The sequence below is a fragment of the Vicia villosa genome, linkage group LG6, assembly GCF_029867415.1.
Source record: "Vicia villosa cultivar HV-30 ecotype Madison, WI linkage group LG6, Vvil1.0, whole genome shotgun sequence".
Lineage (NCBI taxonomy): Eukaryota > Viridiplantae > Streptophyta > Magnoliopsida > Fabales > Fabaceae > Vicia > Vicia villosa.
In genome coordinates, this window is record NC_081185.1 from 135569927 (window position 1) to 135584315 (window position 14389).

The 14389-nt window shown below is 31.7% G+C and overlaps 2 protein-coding genes across 2 annotated transcripts; one reads left to right on the forward strand and one right to left on the reverse strand.

The window, feature by feature from the left end:
- Positions 1–3441: 3441 nt before the first annotated feature.
- On the reverse strand, positions 3442–5120 carry LOC131612470 (uncharacterized). The gene is made up of 3 exons (XM_058884265.1): positions 4683–5120; positions 4472–4588; positions 3442–3662 (listed from the first exon to the last, which is right to left on the reverse strand). The coding sequence occupies exons 1-3, from the start codon at positions 5031–5033 to the stop codon at positions 3585–3587; spliced, it is 546 nt and encodes a 181-aa protein (XP_058740248.1). The 5' UTR covers positions 5034–5120; the 3' UTR covers positions 3442–3584.
- Positions 5121–7327: 2207 nt separating this feature from the next.
- Positions 7328–11053, forward strand: LOC131610133 (beta-carotene isomerase D27, chloroplastic-like). Its single transcript, XM_058882008.1, has 7 exons — positions 7328–7764; positions 7868–8007; positions 8136–8228; positions 8913–9081; positions 10177–10269; positions 10353–10401; positions 10726–11053. Exons 1-6 carry the CDS (start codon positions 7527–7529, stop codon positions 10391–10393), a joined length of 774 nt encoding a protein of 257 aa, XP_058737991.1. The 5' UTR covers positions 7328–7526; the 3' UTR covers positions 10394–10401; positions 10726–11053.
- The last annotated feature ends 3336 nt before the right edge of the window (positions 11054–14389 follow it).

Below are 14389 nucleotides of genomic sequence, written 5' to 3' on the forward strand. Positions count from 1 at the left end.
TGTGAAATGGGTATTTATAGGAAAACACTACCCTCGAAATAACTAACAAGTGGCGTAAGAATAACAATTAGAGGTGTTTTGTGTCCAGGAAGTGGGATAGCTAGTGGAGATTTCAAAAAATTTGCAGACCAAAGTTCTCCTAGGAAGTAAGGATAATGATGGATTTTTCTACAGAAATCAAATGGAAGTGACAACATTGAAAAGTTGCAAATTGCAATGATACGTCAGCGAAGCAACATGCATAGTGTCGAAGAATAGTTCAAAAAATGCCATTTGTCTCCTGTGTCGACAAAGGATTCAGTCGAAAATGACATTTTTTGGGGGCTATTTGTTATCTCATATTTTTCGACACAACTTTTAAGTTTGGAGAGTAGGATTAAATTCTTAGAGGCAAATTAGTCTTCAGGTCGAAATGGTGTCTTGACCATTTTTGATGCGTTTCGTCGAAGGATGAAAGGGTTTTGATCGAAATTATGAGTTTTACAGGTCAAAGATATATGTTTTGGGTCAGACAAAATTGAAGTTTTCAAGTGGCAAACAAGTGCGTATGGTCAAATGAGGTTGAATTGGATAAGATTAAATAGTTATTCGAAGATACGTGTAAAGCTTGTGAGATTTAGATTTGCATGCCTTTGGAAACGTGACGTAGTTTGCAAGGCTGACCATTGTAGACAATTATATTAGAATTAGTATATAATCATTGATTGTTACGTTTTCTAGTGTACACAATTTGACACAAACTTGAGAAACTCAAACTATCATTAATTAAGAGAAACAAGTGATTTACAATGTATGTGACCACTGTCCGTGTTATCAATTAAAGTTATTTATTTTCAATCATTTACTACTTTCAAAGTTCTTTATTGCATTCCAAGTTTTCATTTTCATCATCTTTTTGTATAGTTTTTAACTTTAGTATCAAAATTATTCAAACTTAAACTTTTGCACAACAAGTTCTGAATTTTTTCGAGTTTGATCTCTTAAGTGAATCGAAACTTGTCTTTGTTTCCCAAATTTACCAGTAAACAATGGATTAGAGTTTTGTATGATCATGATGGGGATGACCCCCAAATTTACCAGTAAACAATGGATTAGAGTTTTGTATGATCATGATGGGGATGTCATATGGGGTTGAAAACAAAGCGGGACATGAGAATTATAATGATGAAGTAATTGTTTTGTTGTGTTTATAGATTAAGAGTGTGTTTGGATGAAGCATTTTAATGAGGTAATGTAATGTTTTGAGGGAATTTAAAATGAATTGCACAAAATTTATTGTTTGGATACAAAAATAAAGAATTGTTAAAATGATGGAAATTTATAGAGTATTTTATCTAAGTTAAATTTAATCATTTTGAAATGACACCAAAAACCAAAGAATTTTAAATTCCTTCATACTCCATAAAATGTATTTGTTACTACTATTTCTTCAAAATTATAAAATTGACCCTGATTTTTTTTAAAAATTTGCAAATTGGTCCTTAATAATTTTTAAAATTTACAATTTGGTCCTTCAAATTTTTAAAATTGCAATTTGGCCCCTACTTTTCAGTTTTTTAATTTGGTCCAAAAAATTATATTTTATAAAAAATACCCAAAAAATCTAGCAATAAATTACCTTAATACTCCATCCAAACAAAATAATGTAAAATGAATGGATTTCAATTGAATCATTTAAATTCCTTTGAATTTTAAATTCCCTTAAAATTTCCAATTACCGCATCCGAACACACTCTAAGGAACTGAAATGGAAGCTGGAAAATTGTTTTGTTGTGTTTACAAATTGACCAAGAAAAGCAAAGGATACTGTACATGCATTGTAAAATTGAATGCATGATTGTTTTATTGAAGGCTTCTTCTACAATACCTTATCTCTTAAATCTATAATTTTTAGCAACTGATAATCTGTTTTTATGCATTAATTCAAAATAAAAAGCTTATGATTATATATCTATCTATAAATCTGCGATAAATTTGCTTTACATTTTTTGCAATGTTGAAATGCCAAGGACAAATTTGTTTAAATTATCATATAACTTCAATTTTAAATAAAAAATATAATGGAAAGGTTGGCATTTTTTTAATAAATAAATTTTATAAAATTAATTATAATTACAAAAAATTAGGGTTTAACTATACACAATCCATAAAAGCCACTACACTTCCATATATTTATATATTTTATTTTTTAATTAAATTAAAATTTTTAATCTAATAAAAATCTTTAAAATTATTAATACATTACATAATTCATTTTTGACTAAATTGTATAATCTTCTTAATAAAATCCAATTAACATTAAAAACTTAATACATTCTTGGTCAAATATATTAATCTAAGTTCTATCTATTTCTCATTTTATTTCTCAATTTAATTGCTATAGATTGTTCATCGTAAAAAGATACTTGCAGACATAGATCCACGAGTAGATGTGAATGTATCTATGTGATTTCAGCCGTAAATCTTTCTTTTGCTTCTATTTTATATAATTGAAGTTAGAGAATCGACAATACGGTTTATTATAAGTACATATCAATGCTTAAAAGTTGAGGCATATTATTAGCCTATATTCATATATTTATAACTATGTGAATGTTAACCAATTGAAAAATGAATTCAAACTAAACAAATGAAAGTAAACGACGTGTAATGTGAATTCAGACTCGCACGAGTTTTTTACTATCACACGAGTTTTTTTACTAGTGAGACAATAAGTTCACAGTCCCTTCATGTTATAAAATAAATAAGAATTACAAAATCTTTATTATGCAAATGAATTGGAGAATTTGAGATAAAAAGTTGAAGAATTGAGTGAGTTTTTGCAATTGCCATAAAAAAAGAGTGAAAAGAATGGTAGAGTAAGAGTCTATCAACAAATTTGGGATTCCATTTTAATGAACTATATAATAGAATAGATACTGTCTTTGTAACCACCATGTTAGTTAGAGTTAGAGACACTGATATGCAATGTTAGGTGCTTGTTAGTTACTACCTCCGTTTTTTATTATAAGTCGTTTTAAACTTTTCACACAGATTAAGAAAAATAATATTGTATGAAAATGAAAAACTCCGTTTTTTATTATAAGTCGTTTTAAACTTTTCACACAGATTAAGAAAAATAATAATTATTGTATGAAAATGAAAAATTATGAAGGTTTTTACAAAATTATCCTTCATTAATGACATGTGGAAGATAAATTTATATAATTGAAAGGAGAGAGAATAATAAATATTTAAGGATATAATAGGAAAAATAGCATTGATTATTGGAATTGTAAAGCGACTTATATTTAAATACAATTTTTTTTTTCAAAACGACTTATAATAAAAAACGGAGGGAGTACTAAAAAGCATTTAAAGTACCACATTAATGTCTCTAACTATGTTAACAAGAGCAAACAGATAGATTACTAACTAGGAATTTGGGTAAAGTGGACAATATGACTAGAAATTTTAATCATTGATATTCACTCATAGTATAGATAAACATGAATATTCACAACGGACTCTAACTTACAATATGTCATTATATGCAATTTCCGTATGACTTGCGCTCACATAGCAACAAAAAATGTACCCTATAATTACTTATAACCATCTTTCTTGTCTTGTTCCTCAGCTTCCTTGTTGGCTGCCTCAACAGACTTGAACCACAAGAAGGCCTGAATTGAATATCATTAGCTCACAAAAAAATCATTTAAATGCCATTTCATTTGTGTAAATCCATAACTATCGCATTATCAGTTTTTTTTTTTAAACGGAGAAATGTCTTAATAAAATCATTGTAAGCACAAGATGTGTTAGAAATGAACAACAGGTTACATAAGACTTTAAAAGCCTTGCAAAAGCTTCAGTGCTAAGAAACCAAAAATTAAAACTCAGAGAAGTATCCTAATTAAACAGGTGCATCAAACTCTCTAATAGTCTTTCACACAAAGGGCAGGGTAACGATACTTGCAGCAGATCGCACATCTCTTAGCCAAGTTCATTTGGGAGGGAATTTGATTCAAGAGTAATTGCCAAGAAAAGGTACAAACCTTCACCGGAGCCAGACTCGTCCAAATTTGCGGAAAAACAAAAGTTTCTAAGGTAGACCTTCCAAGATTGATCATAGCCTCATAGGCTGATTTGAAATCAGCCTAAAAGTTTATTTAACAATGAGCAATTTGATTCAAAGCCTCCCTAAAATCCTGAACCATTCCCTCCTCTAAGGCGAAGAATTATCAATGCCGTTTGCGTAAACTATAGGTCTATTTGAATTGACTTATATAAGTTTATCTATTGACAAAACCACTTGTAAACTATGAAGCTCAGACACTACTCGAACCCGGGATTCCCTACTTCTCACTAGCTATAAACTGTTTCACGGCATTAATTTCACTTCTAATTTCATAATATAACTAGACCATGATAATCAACACTAACAAACAGAAGAACAATAAACAATAAAATGGTTTATTCAAGTAATTACCGAAGTAGGAACACCGGTGAGGGCGAAAAAACCAAGCAAAGGAGCATAAAATATGCTGTCAGAGCTCAAAACACCAAACACAGGATTTTGATTCACATACTCAAATATCGAACCAATCTGTAACATCAAATTCAAATGATCATACACCACAAGTAATCAAACCAGCATGAAATGAAAAAGTAAATCAGAAAAAAAGAGAGAAGTTAGTTACAGCGGCAATTGCAGTGATAGCAGAGGCAAGTAAGTAACCATAAAACGGAACCTCAAATCCTTGTTCTGAAGAAGATGTTTTGTTTTGTGCCTCATTTTGAGCCCATGGGGGAGGTTCACTGGAATCGGGCTTAGCCCATGAAGGGATTTTTTCGTCGGATTTACTGGACTCTGTTGAGCCTTTGGTCACTGCCACTACTAGAAACCTGTGCGGTGGTTTTTTCTTTGTAAGAAACGTACTTTGACATAGGGGAACACCGAGAAAGAATGTTGATTGTGATGCATGTCGGTTTTGTAAGGTAGATACTGTTGAGAGTGATGAAGAAAAGGTAGCACTTCCTGCAACTGCCATGGATGGTGTTTGTAAATTGTAATAGAAATTTGGCCAAAGAAATCTTATCCTACATTGGGACTCGGGCCTGTCCGATTTTAGTTGAATGGGTCGATGTTAATGTTAGGGCCTCAGCCCAGATAGGATTAATGTTCAAGGTTGATAATTGAAGCTCAAACCTTGACCAATATTTTCTTTCGGTTTTACCAATAATCAAGGGAATAGATGATTTATTTTGTAATAAAAAATTAAATAAAATAAGTATGTTATTTTAGTTATAAATAAAATATAAAATTGTTGAAGCTGAGAATCGAAATTTAAATTATAAACTAAATTTTCTATTAGTTTTACTTAAAAATCGAGGGATGAGATTTACTTTTAAAAAATATTAAAAGATCGCGTTCTAGGACATTTGATCTCAATTTTTAATTGTCTAAGGTGAATTTTTTTTCATAAAAGGTATTATTTGTAGTAGAGCCTATATCATAAACATAACCGGAGTGGTCATCTCCTTCCACAAAGAAAATTAAAACTATGAGGGATGAATCCGTTAATGCACTTTTGGATACACTTTTTTGTTAAAATTTTTAACAGAGGTTAGTTCGGAACTGCATTTTCTTATTCACTCTGATTAACTAAATGTAACATTGTGAATTTGAAAGTACATCTCTAGAATATCCTCTAAGATACGATTGAATTTTTAAGGTCTATATTGATTCAAAATTTATATAAATATGGGTGTTTGTCACGTTGTTATCAAAAACACACATTGAACATCTCAAAATTCATATTTCGCTTTTCTTTACTTCAACAGCGAGAGACCCCCTCTGAAATTTAGGATAACATAGATCATCCATTTTGTCGAACTAAAATCGATACTAGAGAATCTATTAGGCTACCTAGACAATCGAAGAATTGTTAAGCTTTATTATCACTCACCCCTGATTAACAACAGAAGGAAGATACAATTAAACACGTCCAATTTGAAGACAAATAGAGATTTAATTGTTATGTGGAATATGTTTCACTGTTATGAAATTAAAGGTATGACTGAGATGATTACGAAAGTTGCGAGATCGATTAAAAATATTCATATCATCAACCATTACTTAATGATGAAATGTATTGTTGACTGAGACTATCGATTGTTGGAGATCAGCAGGTTTGCATGACATTATAGCACCATTCCTCCATCATAGTAATGACATTCGATCTCTTATTCTTAATTTGTGTAATAGGGAGGATAGGAAGGCAGTGGGACGCTTTGCTATGATGATTGAGTTATTGTGGCATAACAGGAATGATTTTATTTGGAACAATGAGAAAGAGGAAGTATCAAGGCTTGGTTGGTTAGCTTTTCACAAGTGGCAAGAGTGGTGGTTGGCTCAAAATCCTCAACATCCCCAGGATGGAGAGCCGTCTCTTTCATCCACTCTTTCTTGGATTTCCCCCCCTTCCGGTTGGCTTAAATGTAATGTTGATGCGGGTTTTAACCGTACCCAAGGAACTACTAATAGAGGTTGGTGTATCCGTGATAACTTTGGGAATTTTGTTAAAGCAGGTGTTGCTTGGGATGTTGGTTCGTTTTCCATCCTTGAAGCGGAAGCGTTGGCATTAAAGGAAGCTATCCAAAGTGCTCTAACCCTTCATTTTGACAAAGTTATCTTCGAAAGTGATTCTCTTCAAGTTGTCCAAGCTATTCACTCTAATACCATCGGTGGTTCTGAATTTAATTTTATTATCCGCTCTATTAAATCTTTACTTTGTAATTTCACGAACTTTGAGGTTAAGTTCATTAGGCGTCAAGCGAATATGGTTGCCCATTGTCTTACAAAGGCGGCCAATTCTTGGCCTCGACGCAGTCATGTTAAACAGTATTCCTCGTTGTATTGATTCTATCCTTATAAATGAAAGAAGTTAAGCTTGTTTTGGTAAAAAAAAAAAAAAACAACTCACAATCATTTAATTCAACTTTAAAGTAAAACATATTAAATAATAATTTTATTTATATACAACACCTCATTCTTAACTTATCATTTTTAAATAAAAAATGAATTCAAAATATTTAAAATTAATTTTACAGTTTTTACTAATTTAAGATTTTTTTAATATGTAAAGTTTTCCTAATTTACTTCATTTAATTAGTATTTACTTATTATTGAATTTAAATATTATTTTTCATACAATTTTCTAAATTCTGCTTTTCAAAATTTACATCAATATAAAAGTACTTTATATATAAATATCATAGTTCTACATATCTGATCCTAATTAAACAAGGCCAACAATGAAACTACTATTATCCAAACCATTTTATCAAAAATAAAATAAAAAAGACAACAAAAAACTATTATCCAACCAAACACCAAGAGCAGAATCTGGAGCATGAAGTTTGTGTGAAAATGCTATTCATACATTTCTTGGTTCTTATATCCCTCTCTCACTCCTTCTTTTCTTATCAACATTTCAAACCAATTTCCATTCCCTATTACCCTCTCAAACCAACATTCACAAATGGAAGCAAATGTTTTTAGCCAAAACAGAATTTCAAAACTAACTTCTTCAACTCTCTTCAATCTCATCAAACATAAACCTCAACATGCACCTTCCGTAGTTTCCGTGCTCAGAAACACTTCGAATCATGACATTAATGACAAAACAACGAACAATAGTACTAGAACTGTCTACAAAGATAGTTGGTTTGATCTCGTGGCAATAAACCATTTATCAAAAAGTGTTCAAGCTGCCACAGGTTCATTCTTATATACTCTTTTGTACCTTCGTTGCAGTTTAAGACTCTGTTTGATAAAAATAACTGATAGCTGATAGTTTATAACTTTTGTAATTTATATCAGGAATTAGAAACAATGAAAGTGGCTATGAGAGTCTTGTTGAGGCCGCTATTATGGCGAAACAGAAATTTAATTCTATTGAGCAGCAAGAGGTTATCATTCAAGCTCTGAATAGACTCTTCCCAGAGTCAGTATTTTTATTGGTAATACTAATTTCATTATTCATTAGTTTCTTTCTACCATTATTTGTTCTTAATTTATAAGAATTTCTTTCATAGAGGTTTTAGGCCATTTTCAACTTCTTTCTTATTTCCACTATGAAAAATTGCAGATAAGGAAACTGCTGCCACCATGTAAATTCACAAGGGAGCACTTTGCCATTTTCACCACTTTGTTTTTTACTTGGTTACTTGGGCCATCTGAGGTAAGCAATAGAGACTGTTACATGTAGCTGTATATTTTGTATTGTTTGTGATTTGATAAATCACTTTGAATGTTATTTTAGATTGCTAAATTACTATACTTTCCATCAAGGTTTTAAAAAACGGTCGCGGTCGCGTAATTTTTTTTGCAATTTCAGTCGGTACAAGTGTATTGCGGTCGCCGCAGTGTGAATTAACTACAATTTGTTCTTCAATATAGGAAACTGTGATAACGGTATCGGTTTCAGCATCTTCCAAAACCGTTTTGTCGCAGCCGTTTTCGCGGTCGCGGACGGTTTTTTAAAACCATACTTCCTATTATTGATTATTGATTATAAGACTGAAATTTACTATAAGTTTAATGGTTATTTATAAGCTATATAGCACCAATACCTCTGAAAAAATGTGTGTCCATGTCAGTTTTAGTGTCCGAAACTACACTGAAACCTGTAATTATGTTTAATTTATTTATTTTTAAAATTATTATCGATATTGACGTGTCAATGTCGGAGTCGTGTTTCTTGTATCCGTGATTCATAGTTATAAAGTGGTGAGTGTAGTGACCAAATGGTGTCCACTTGCATGGAAACAGAGAGGTTGTAATATATATGAAATCACTTTATAACATGTCATGCCTTAATAGTTAGCTTTAAAAGAATCAATCTCTTTAATTTCACTATATGAAGGTTAGAGAATCAGAGATCAATGGAAGAAGAGAAAAAAATGCAGTCTATGTCAAAAAATGCAGGTTTTTAGAGGAGACAAATTGTGCAGGGATGTGTATTAATCTTTGCAAAATTCCTACTCAATCGTTTATAAAGAACGCTCTCGGTATGCCGGTGAACATGATACCAAGTAAGTATCCCAAAAAGTTACTTCAATTTTTGTGGCATGAACAACTTGGACTTCTATAAGTAGAATTTTTTGTGTGTGTGTTTGTATTGTATGTCTTCTGTTTCAAATCCAAAATTAAACTTAAACAGAAAAGATCAATGGTGCTAAAAAAGTATCTAAATTTATCTATTTTTAGTAAGTCCACAAAAAATAAACAAAAGGGAGAATGTTAGTTACTACACTTGAAAGAGTATCTTGGCCTCTATAAGTCTCCACTAGTTTGTGGAGGTACGCACCATCATTCCAATGGAGGACCCCATAAATATCCCACTGAGGGTGCAAAATTGCAAGTAGACCATAGAATGATATCTCTCATATATGGTTTTGATTTCATAATAACATCTCTCATTAACATAAATAATATATAAGTTTAATATTGTTCAGTCAGGAATTAAAACTAGAACATGAAATGAGGTGCTGGAATAGTGTCTCACTGCGGTTGAGAATGTTTCCGATGCAACATAGTGGGGCGGACGTGCAAGATTACCACTCCAACGTCTAAATCAGTGGGAGGAAATAAGAATTAATGTGTAGTGAGAATGATGTTTGAATACCTAAAAAAATGCACTTTACCCTTATATATTAAGAGCGGTTGAAACCATTCCCGAGTGATGTAGTGTGATGTGTGAACAACTGTCTAATTGATTTAGGTAAAGATTGACGCGTTGGAGGGCGGAATCGTCTGCTTCTGGCCAGAGTGAAAGTAAACATGTTCCATGCGCCTTTCTACTTGAAGTTCGCTCTTCAGTCTTTCATCATGGACTTGCGGACAGTTCAGAACAAATATCTAACCTAAATTTCATATATGGTTTTACTTTTAATGGATGCTATTTCTTATGAACCTATCATAGAATGAATGATGTTTACCAAAAGCATTCAAATTGCATCATGATGACTCTGTCAACATTATGAGCACTTCTGTACATGTGATTATTATTGCTAATTTTTACATGACTCTAATGATGAAAAGTAAATAACAGAAATTCCTATGATTAAACAAATCTCAACTAAAGTATACAATTAAATTGATTATTTTATTTATCTTTTTCTTTGCAGATTTTGATGACATGAGTTGTGAGATGATATTTGGGCAGGATCCTCCATCATCAATGGATGATCCATCACTGAATCAACCATGCTATAAACAATGTGATTACTTTATTGCAAGATTATTTACATGCCAATTTATATAACTTAATGTAACTAATACTGTATTTTCATATACCATGCAGGCAAGGCATATAAAAGTCATGAAACAAACTGCCTCAATTAATACAGAGGGTATGAATGGATATATTAGAATTGAATTATGAAACATCATGAACTAATCACTAATAGTTAAAAGAACATATAGAAAATTTCGTGAATATATTCTAGAGAATATTGATCCTCAACATCGAAACTTATAGATTTAAATTGTGTACCTGAATATAATCTGTCATAATCGTTCGATCAAAATAGAACGCTCTAAATTTCAATGTTAATTTTGATTTAAAAAAAAATCTAGATACTGAGGTTTTGACAACACACAACCTAGAATCAAGATGACATCATTGGTGTCACATATTGCAAAATCAAGTGGTTTGACTAAAGGAATTGTTGTAGGGTTTCAGGGCAGCAAGGATGGAACAAGAATGTTGTCTCCCACATTTTGTATACAGCCAAAACTTATACTCATCAGCCATAGTTTCTTTCATTAATAAAACAACTAAGTGCTCCAACGGACTTGAAACCAATCATTAGCAAGTGGATTTCTATCATATTAGTAGTTTCAAGGTTCTTTAATTTTGGTTTTTAAATATCAAATATGTAAAAGCATAAGTGTCTAATAGGCCAAAAGGTTTATTTGTATGATAGGCAAGTTCTAATGTTTATACACATTTGTTTTGAAAAATATTGGAATGAAAAATTTATTGAGTGGAGTCATGGACTAGGTCACTCTCTTTAAAATATTTTGCGATGCTGATTAAATCGTGTAAGGCAGTCGATCAATCACGACGCCTCTAGAATGAAACAACGAAGTTCTATACTATATGATTACTATTTACATGATAGATAGTCGGTCTAGAAATGCACACTCTTATGGTACAAAAACCAGTCAAATATGGTATAAATACCACTCATAGTATCTGGTATAAAGACTAGTCAGTAATAATTTTTCAAACAATGAGAAATTCACAAAATTCTTCAAACAAAATTCAATAATGATCGTTTGACCACTCAAAATAATTTCTCAAACAAGAAGAAATTTAAATAATTCTCCAAAGAGAATAAAAAAAATTGGTAACTTCTCAAATAAGGAGAAATCCAAATAAATCTCTAGAGAGAATTCAAGAAAGTACTCAGAAAATTCAACAAGTGAAAAGAAATGGGAAAAAGTTTGCGCTTTGACAACTCAAAAACACAGAGTAAAAAGAGTGAGGAGGGAAAATTTCTAAAGTAGTTTTTTGGTGTGTTTTAGAATGAAGCATGTGCATTCTTTATATAATGAAGTAGTAAGCTAGATAAAGTATGTAATATATGCAATGTGATATTTAGAGTTTTTTTAATTAACACATAAACACACTTAGTTTTTTAACAATGTGGGACTTAAGGAATCTTTTCAAATTCATCTGCATATTGAAATATTGACATATTTCAACAATCCCCAACTTTAATTTTAAAAGTGTTTTATAAATAACGTCAAATATTTTTAAGTACAATTTGAATATTTACATAACAAATAGGATTTTGATTCAACAAGAGTGATACGATTGTCTTGAACTTTATCTTAGGAATCAAACACACACAATCTTTTCTTAAGGTGTATTCTAAAACCCTTTGCTTTAATAATGTCCATTCACGTCTATCCCAGTTTAGTGAAAATTCTAGGAATTCTGCCTTAAAAATTCATAGGAATTGGCCTACGTTCCACAATCACATAAATAAGTCTATCAAGAATACTCATGTAGCTAGGTACTCCCTCATATAGAGTATAAATCTCATTAAGAGTTATCATTTCATCTGCTTATCGCTTCAAGATTCATGTTTCTCTTATTTATACTAGCATTATCATCTCATGGTACTCAAAATTTGTTATTATCCATTGAACCTATTTCTTAGAATCTACGGTCTTTTAGACCGGGTTACAATCATGAGCAACTCACTTTCTATAAGTATTAGTCTCATCTTCTTTGATGTATTGAGTTTTTTTCTATTTAATCATTTTTTCAAATGATCTACTAAATTTTTATTAGTGCGTACATGATCAACTCTTATAGCTCATTTGAGATTGAATCTTTACCAATATCGTGCTTTGATGTATCTTACCATTACAATAAAAATTCTCAATTTTTGCAATATTCACGATATTATCATAGCGTATCAACACAACTAGCATAGGTTTTCCCCACAAAGGGATCTCAACTAGCAAGCATCTTAACTAACTTGATTCTTCACTAGCAATAGATAATGCTATCATTTCATACTCCATTATGGATTGAGCCAAGATAGTTTGTTTCTTTGATTTCAAGGATACAACTTCTCCAACTATATTGAACGTATAATCACTTGTTGCTTTGGAATCATCTAATAAGGTATTTCGATTTGCATCGTTGTATCCTTCAAGTACATCAGGAAATATCTAATGATGTAGACCGAGATTCATGGTCCTTTTAAGGTATCACATGAATCTTTCAATAGCTTTCCAATTCTCATAACTTGATTTACTAGTAAACATGCCCAACAATCCTATGAAATAAGCAATGTCATGTCTAATACAATCAATGACATACCTATGCTTGACAATTATGCTCTCATACTCAGTTTGTCTAACATCATAAACATTGTTCTTAAATAGTTTAACACTAGGATCATATATGTACAATCATGTTTATACTCAAAATAAATATATTTCTTTAAGACCTTCTCCACATTGTGAGATTTATCAAAATATATTCCCTTCTCAGCTCTATTGATCTTTGTTCCAAAAATCACACTAGCTACTCCATAGTCTTTCATATCAAATTTGTAATAAACGTATTTGTCACTTTCATTCACTCTGTACCTATTCGATATTATTAAGTTTTCAAACTTTATGTGCCATTGCCTTCGGAGTTTGTTTTAGACCATACATAGTGTAATACGGTGGGAGAACTGACTTTTTATTTTGTTTTTCGCAAAACATATTGCGGTTAGCAAGAGTCGCCACCGACTTTTACTTTATCCAATTTTATTAGGAAAGGCATAAAAGAATAGGAAATACCTTTTTTAAAGATTTTGAGTTCGGGGGGGGGGGGGGGGTAGGTTATACGAAGGGAAGGTGTTAGCATCCTTTGTATCCATGGTTATCCATGGGCTCTTAATTGCTGAGCTCACTTTGTTTGACTTGTGTGTGTTTGAAAATATTTGGAGTGCCAATAGTAAGGCAGACTTTGTAATGATTCTTGTACGAATGTATACAAAGTGTTTATGAAAATATTTGTTTGAAAGCGTGAGGAGTGAAAATGAGTTTGAGTGTGAGCAAGCAATTAGGAGCACCTACCCACTAAATAATTGTCTTTCATATTCAATTATGTTTTCTTTTGGAGATAGTATTATCCATGCCATTAGTTGGTAGGAAATCATATCTATTGGTTGTGAAGGGACAGGCGTAGGGTCATCGTATGGTCATAGAAGGCAACATGTAAGGATACCTTAGCAGTTCGAAGGGACTATCATCATTTTATCGTAGGATCATCGAGGGACAAGATTATATTTTTGTAGACAACTTGAAGGGACTATGATCTTTATATCGAATGGACTATGATGATATTATTCGTAAGCGTCTTTTGCTAAAGTATCCCTACGTTCGAGGGACATGACCGTGTAATCGCAAGGCAACAAGAGAGGTTACCCTAAAGGTGCAAGTGTGTTGATTCAGATATTTAATCTTGAATTAGGGTTAGCTATGTTCAATTATTAGTCTTGCCATACAATCCTATTACCCATACATCTAGTAGTTAATGTAATTATAAAGAGTGCGGGAAGTAAAAGTGCGGAATGTAAAACCCTGATTACTATTACAAGGACTTGGGACAGGTACATAATCATAAAACCCTTGCGGGAAGAGAAAGTGTGGGAAGTAAAAGTCCTAATTACTATTACATCTCATAAGCAGTTATATTATATAGAAAAAATGCGAGGAAATTTAATTAGCGAATGAATCAAAAAGTCGGGAGATGATTGAAGTCTTGAAAGAAAGGAGTTTTAGAAGAAGGAAGATTTAGGGTTAGAAGAAAAGTTAGGTTTA

What these genes read in the sequence shown, in the direction of transcription:
- LOC131612470 (XM_058884265.1), bottom strand. Translation starts at nt 5,033, where the DNA reads ATGGCAGTTGCAGGAAGTGCTACCTTTTCTTCATCACTCTCAACAGTA. An exon ending in CTATCACTGCAATTGCCGCT is followed by an intron (nt 4,589 to 4,682) that starts GTAACTAACTTC and finishes TTGATGTTACAG; the next exon opens with ATTGGTTCGATATTTGAGTA. An exon ending in TCACCGGTGTTCCTACTTCG is followed by an intron (nt 3,663 to 4,471) that starts GTAATTACTTGA and finishes TATTCAATTCAG; the next exon opens with GCCTTCTTGTGGTTCAAGTC.
- LOC131610133 (XM_058882008.1), top strand. Translation starts at nt 7,527, where the DNA reads ATGGAAGCAAATGTTTTTAGCCAAAACAGAATTTCAAAACTAACTTCT. An exon ending in CAGAGTCAGTATTTTTATTG is followed by an intron (nt 8,008 to 8,135) that starts GTAATACTAATT and finishes GAAAAATTGCAG; the next exon opens with ATAAGGAAACTGCTGCCACC. An exon ending in TCAACCATGCTATAAACAAT is followed by an intron (nt 10,270 to 10,352) that starts GTGATTACTTTA and finishes TATACCATGCAG; the next exon opens with GCAAGGCATATAAAAGTCAT.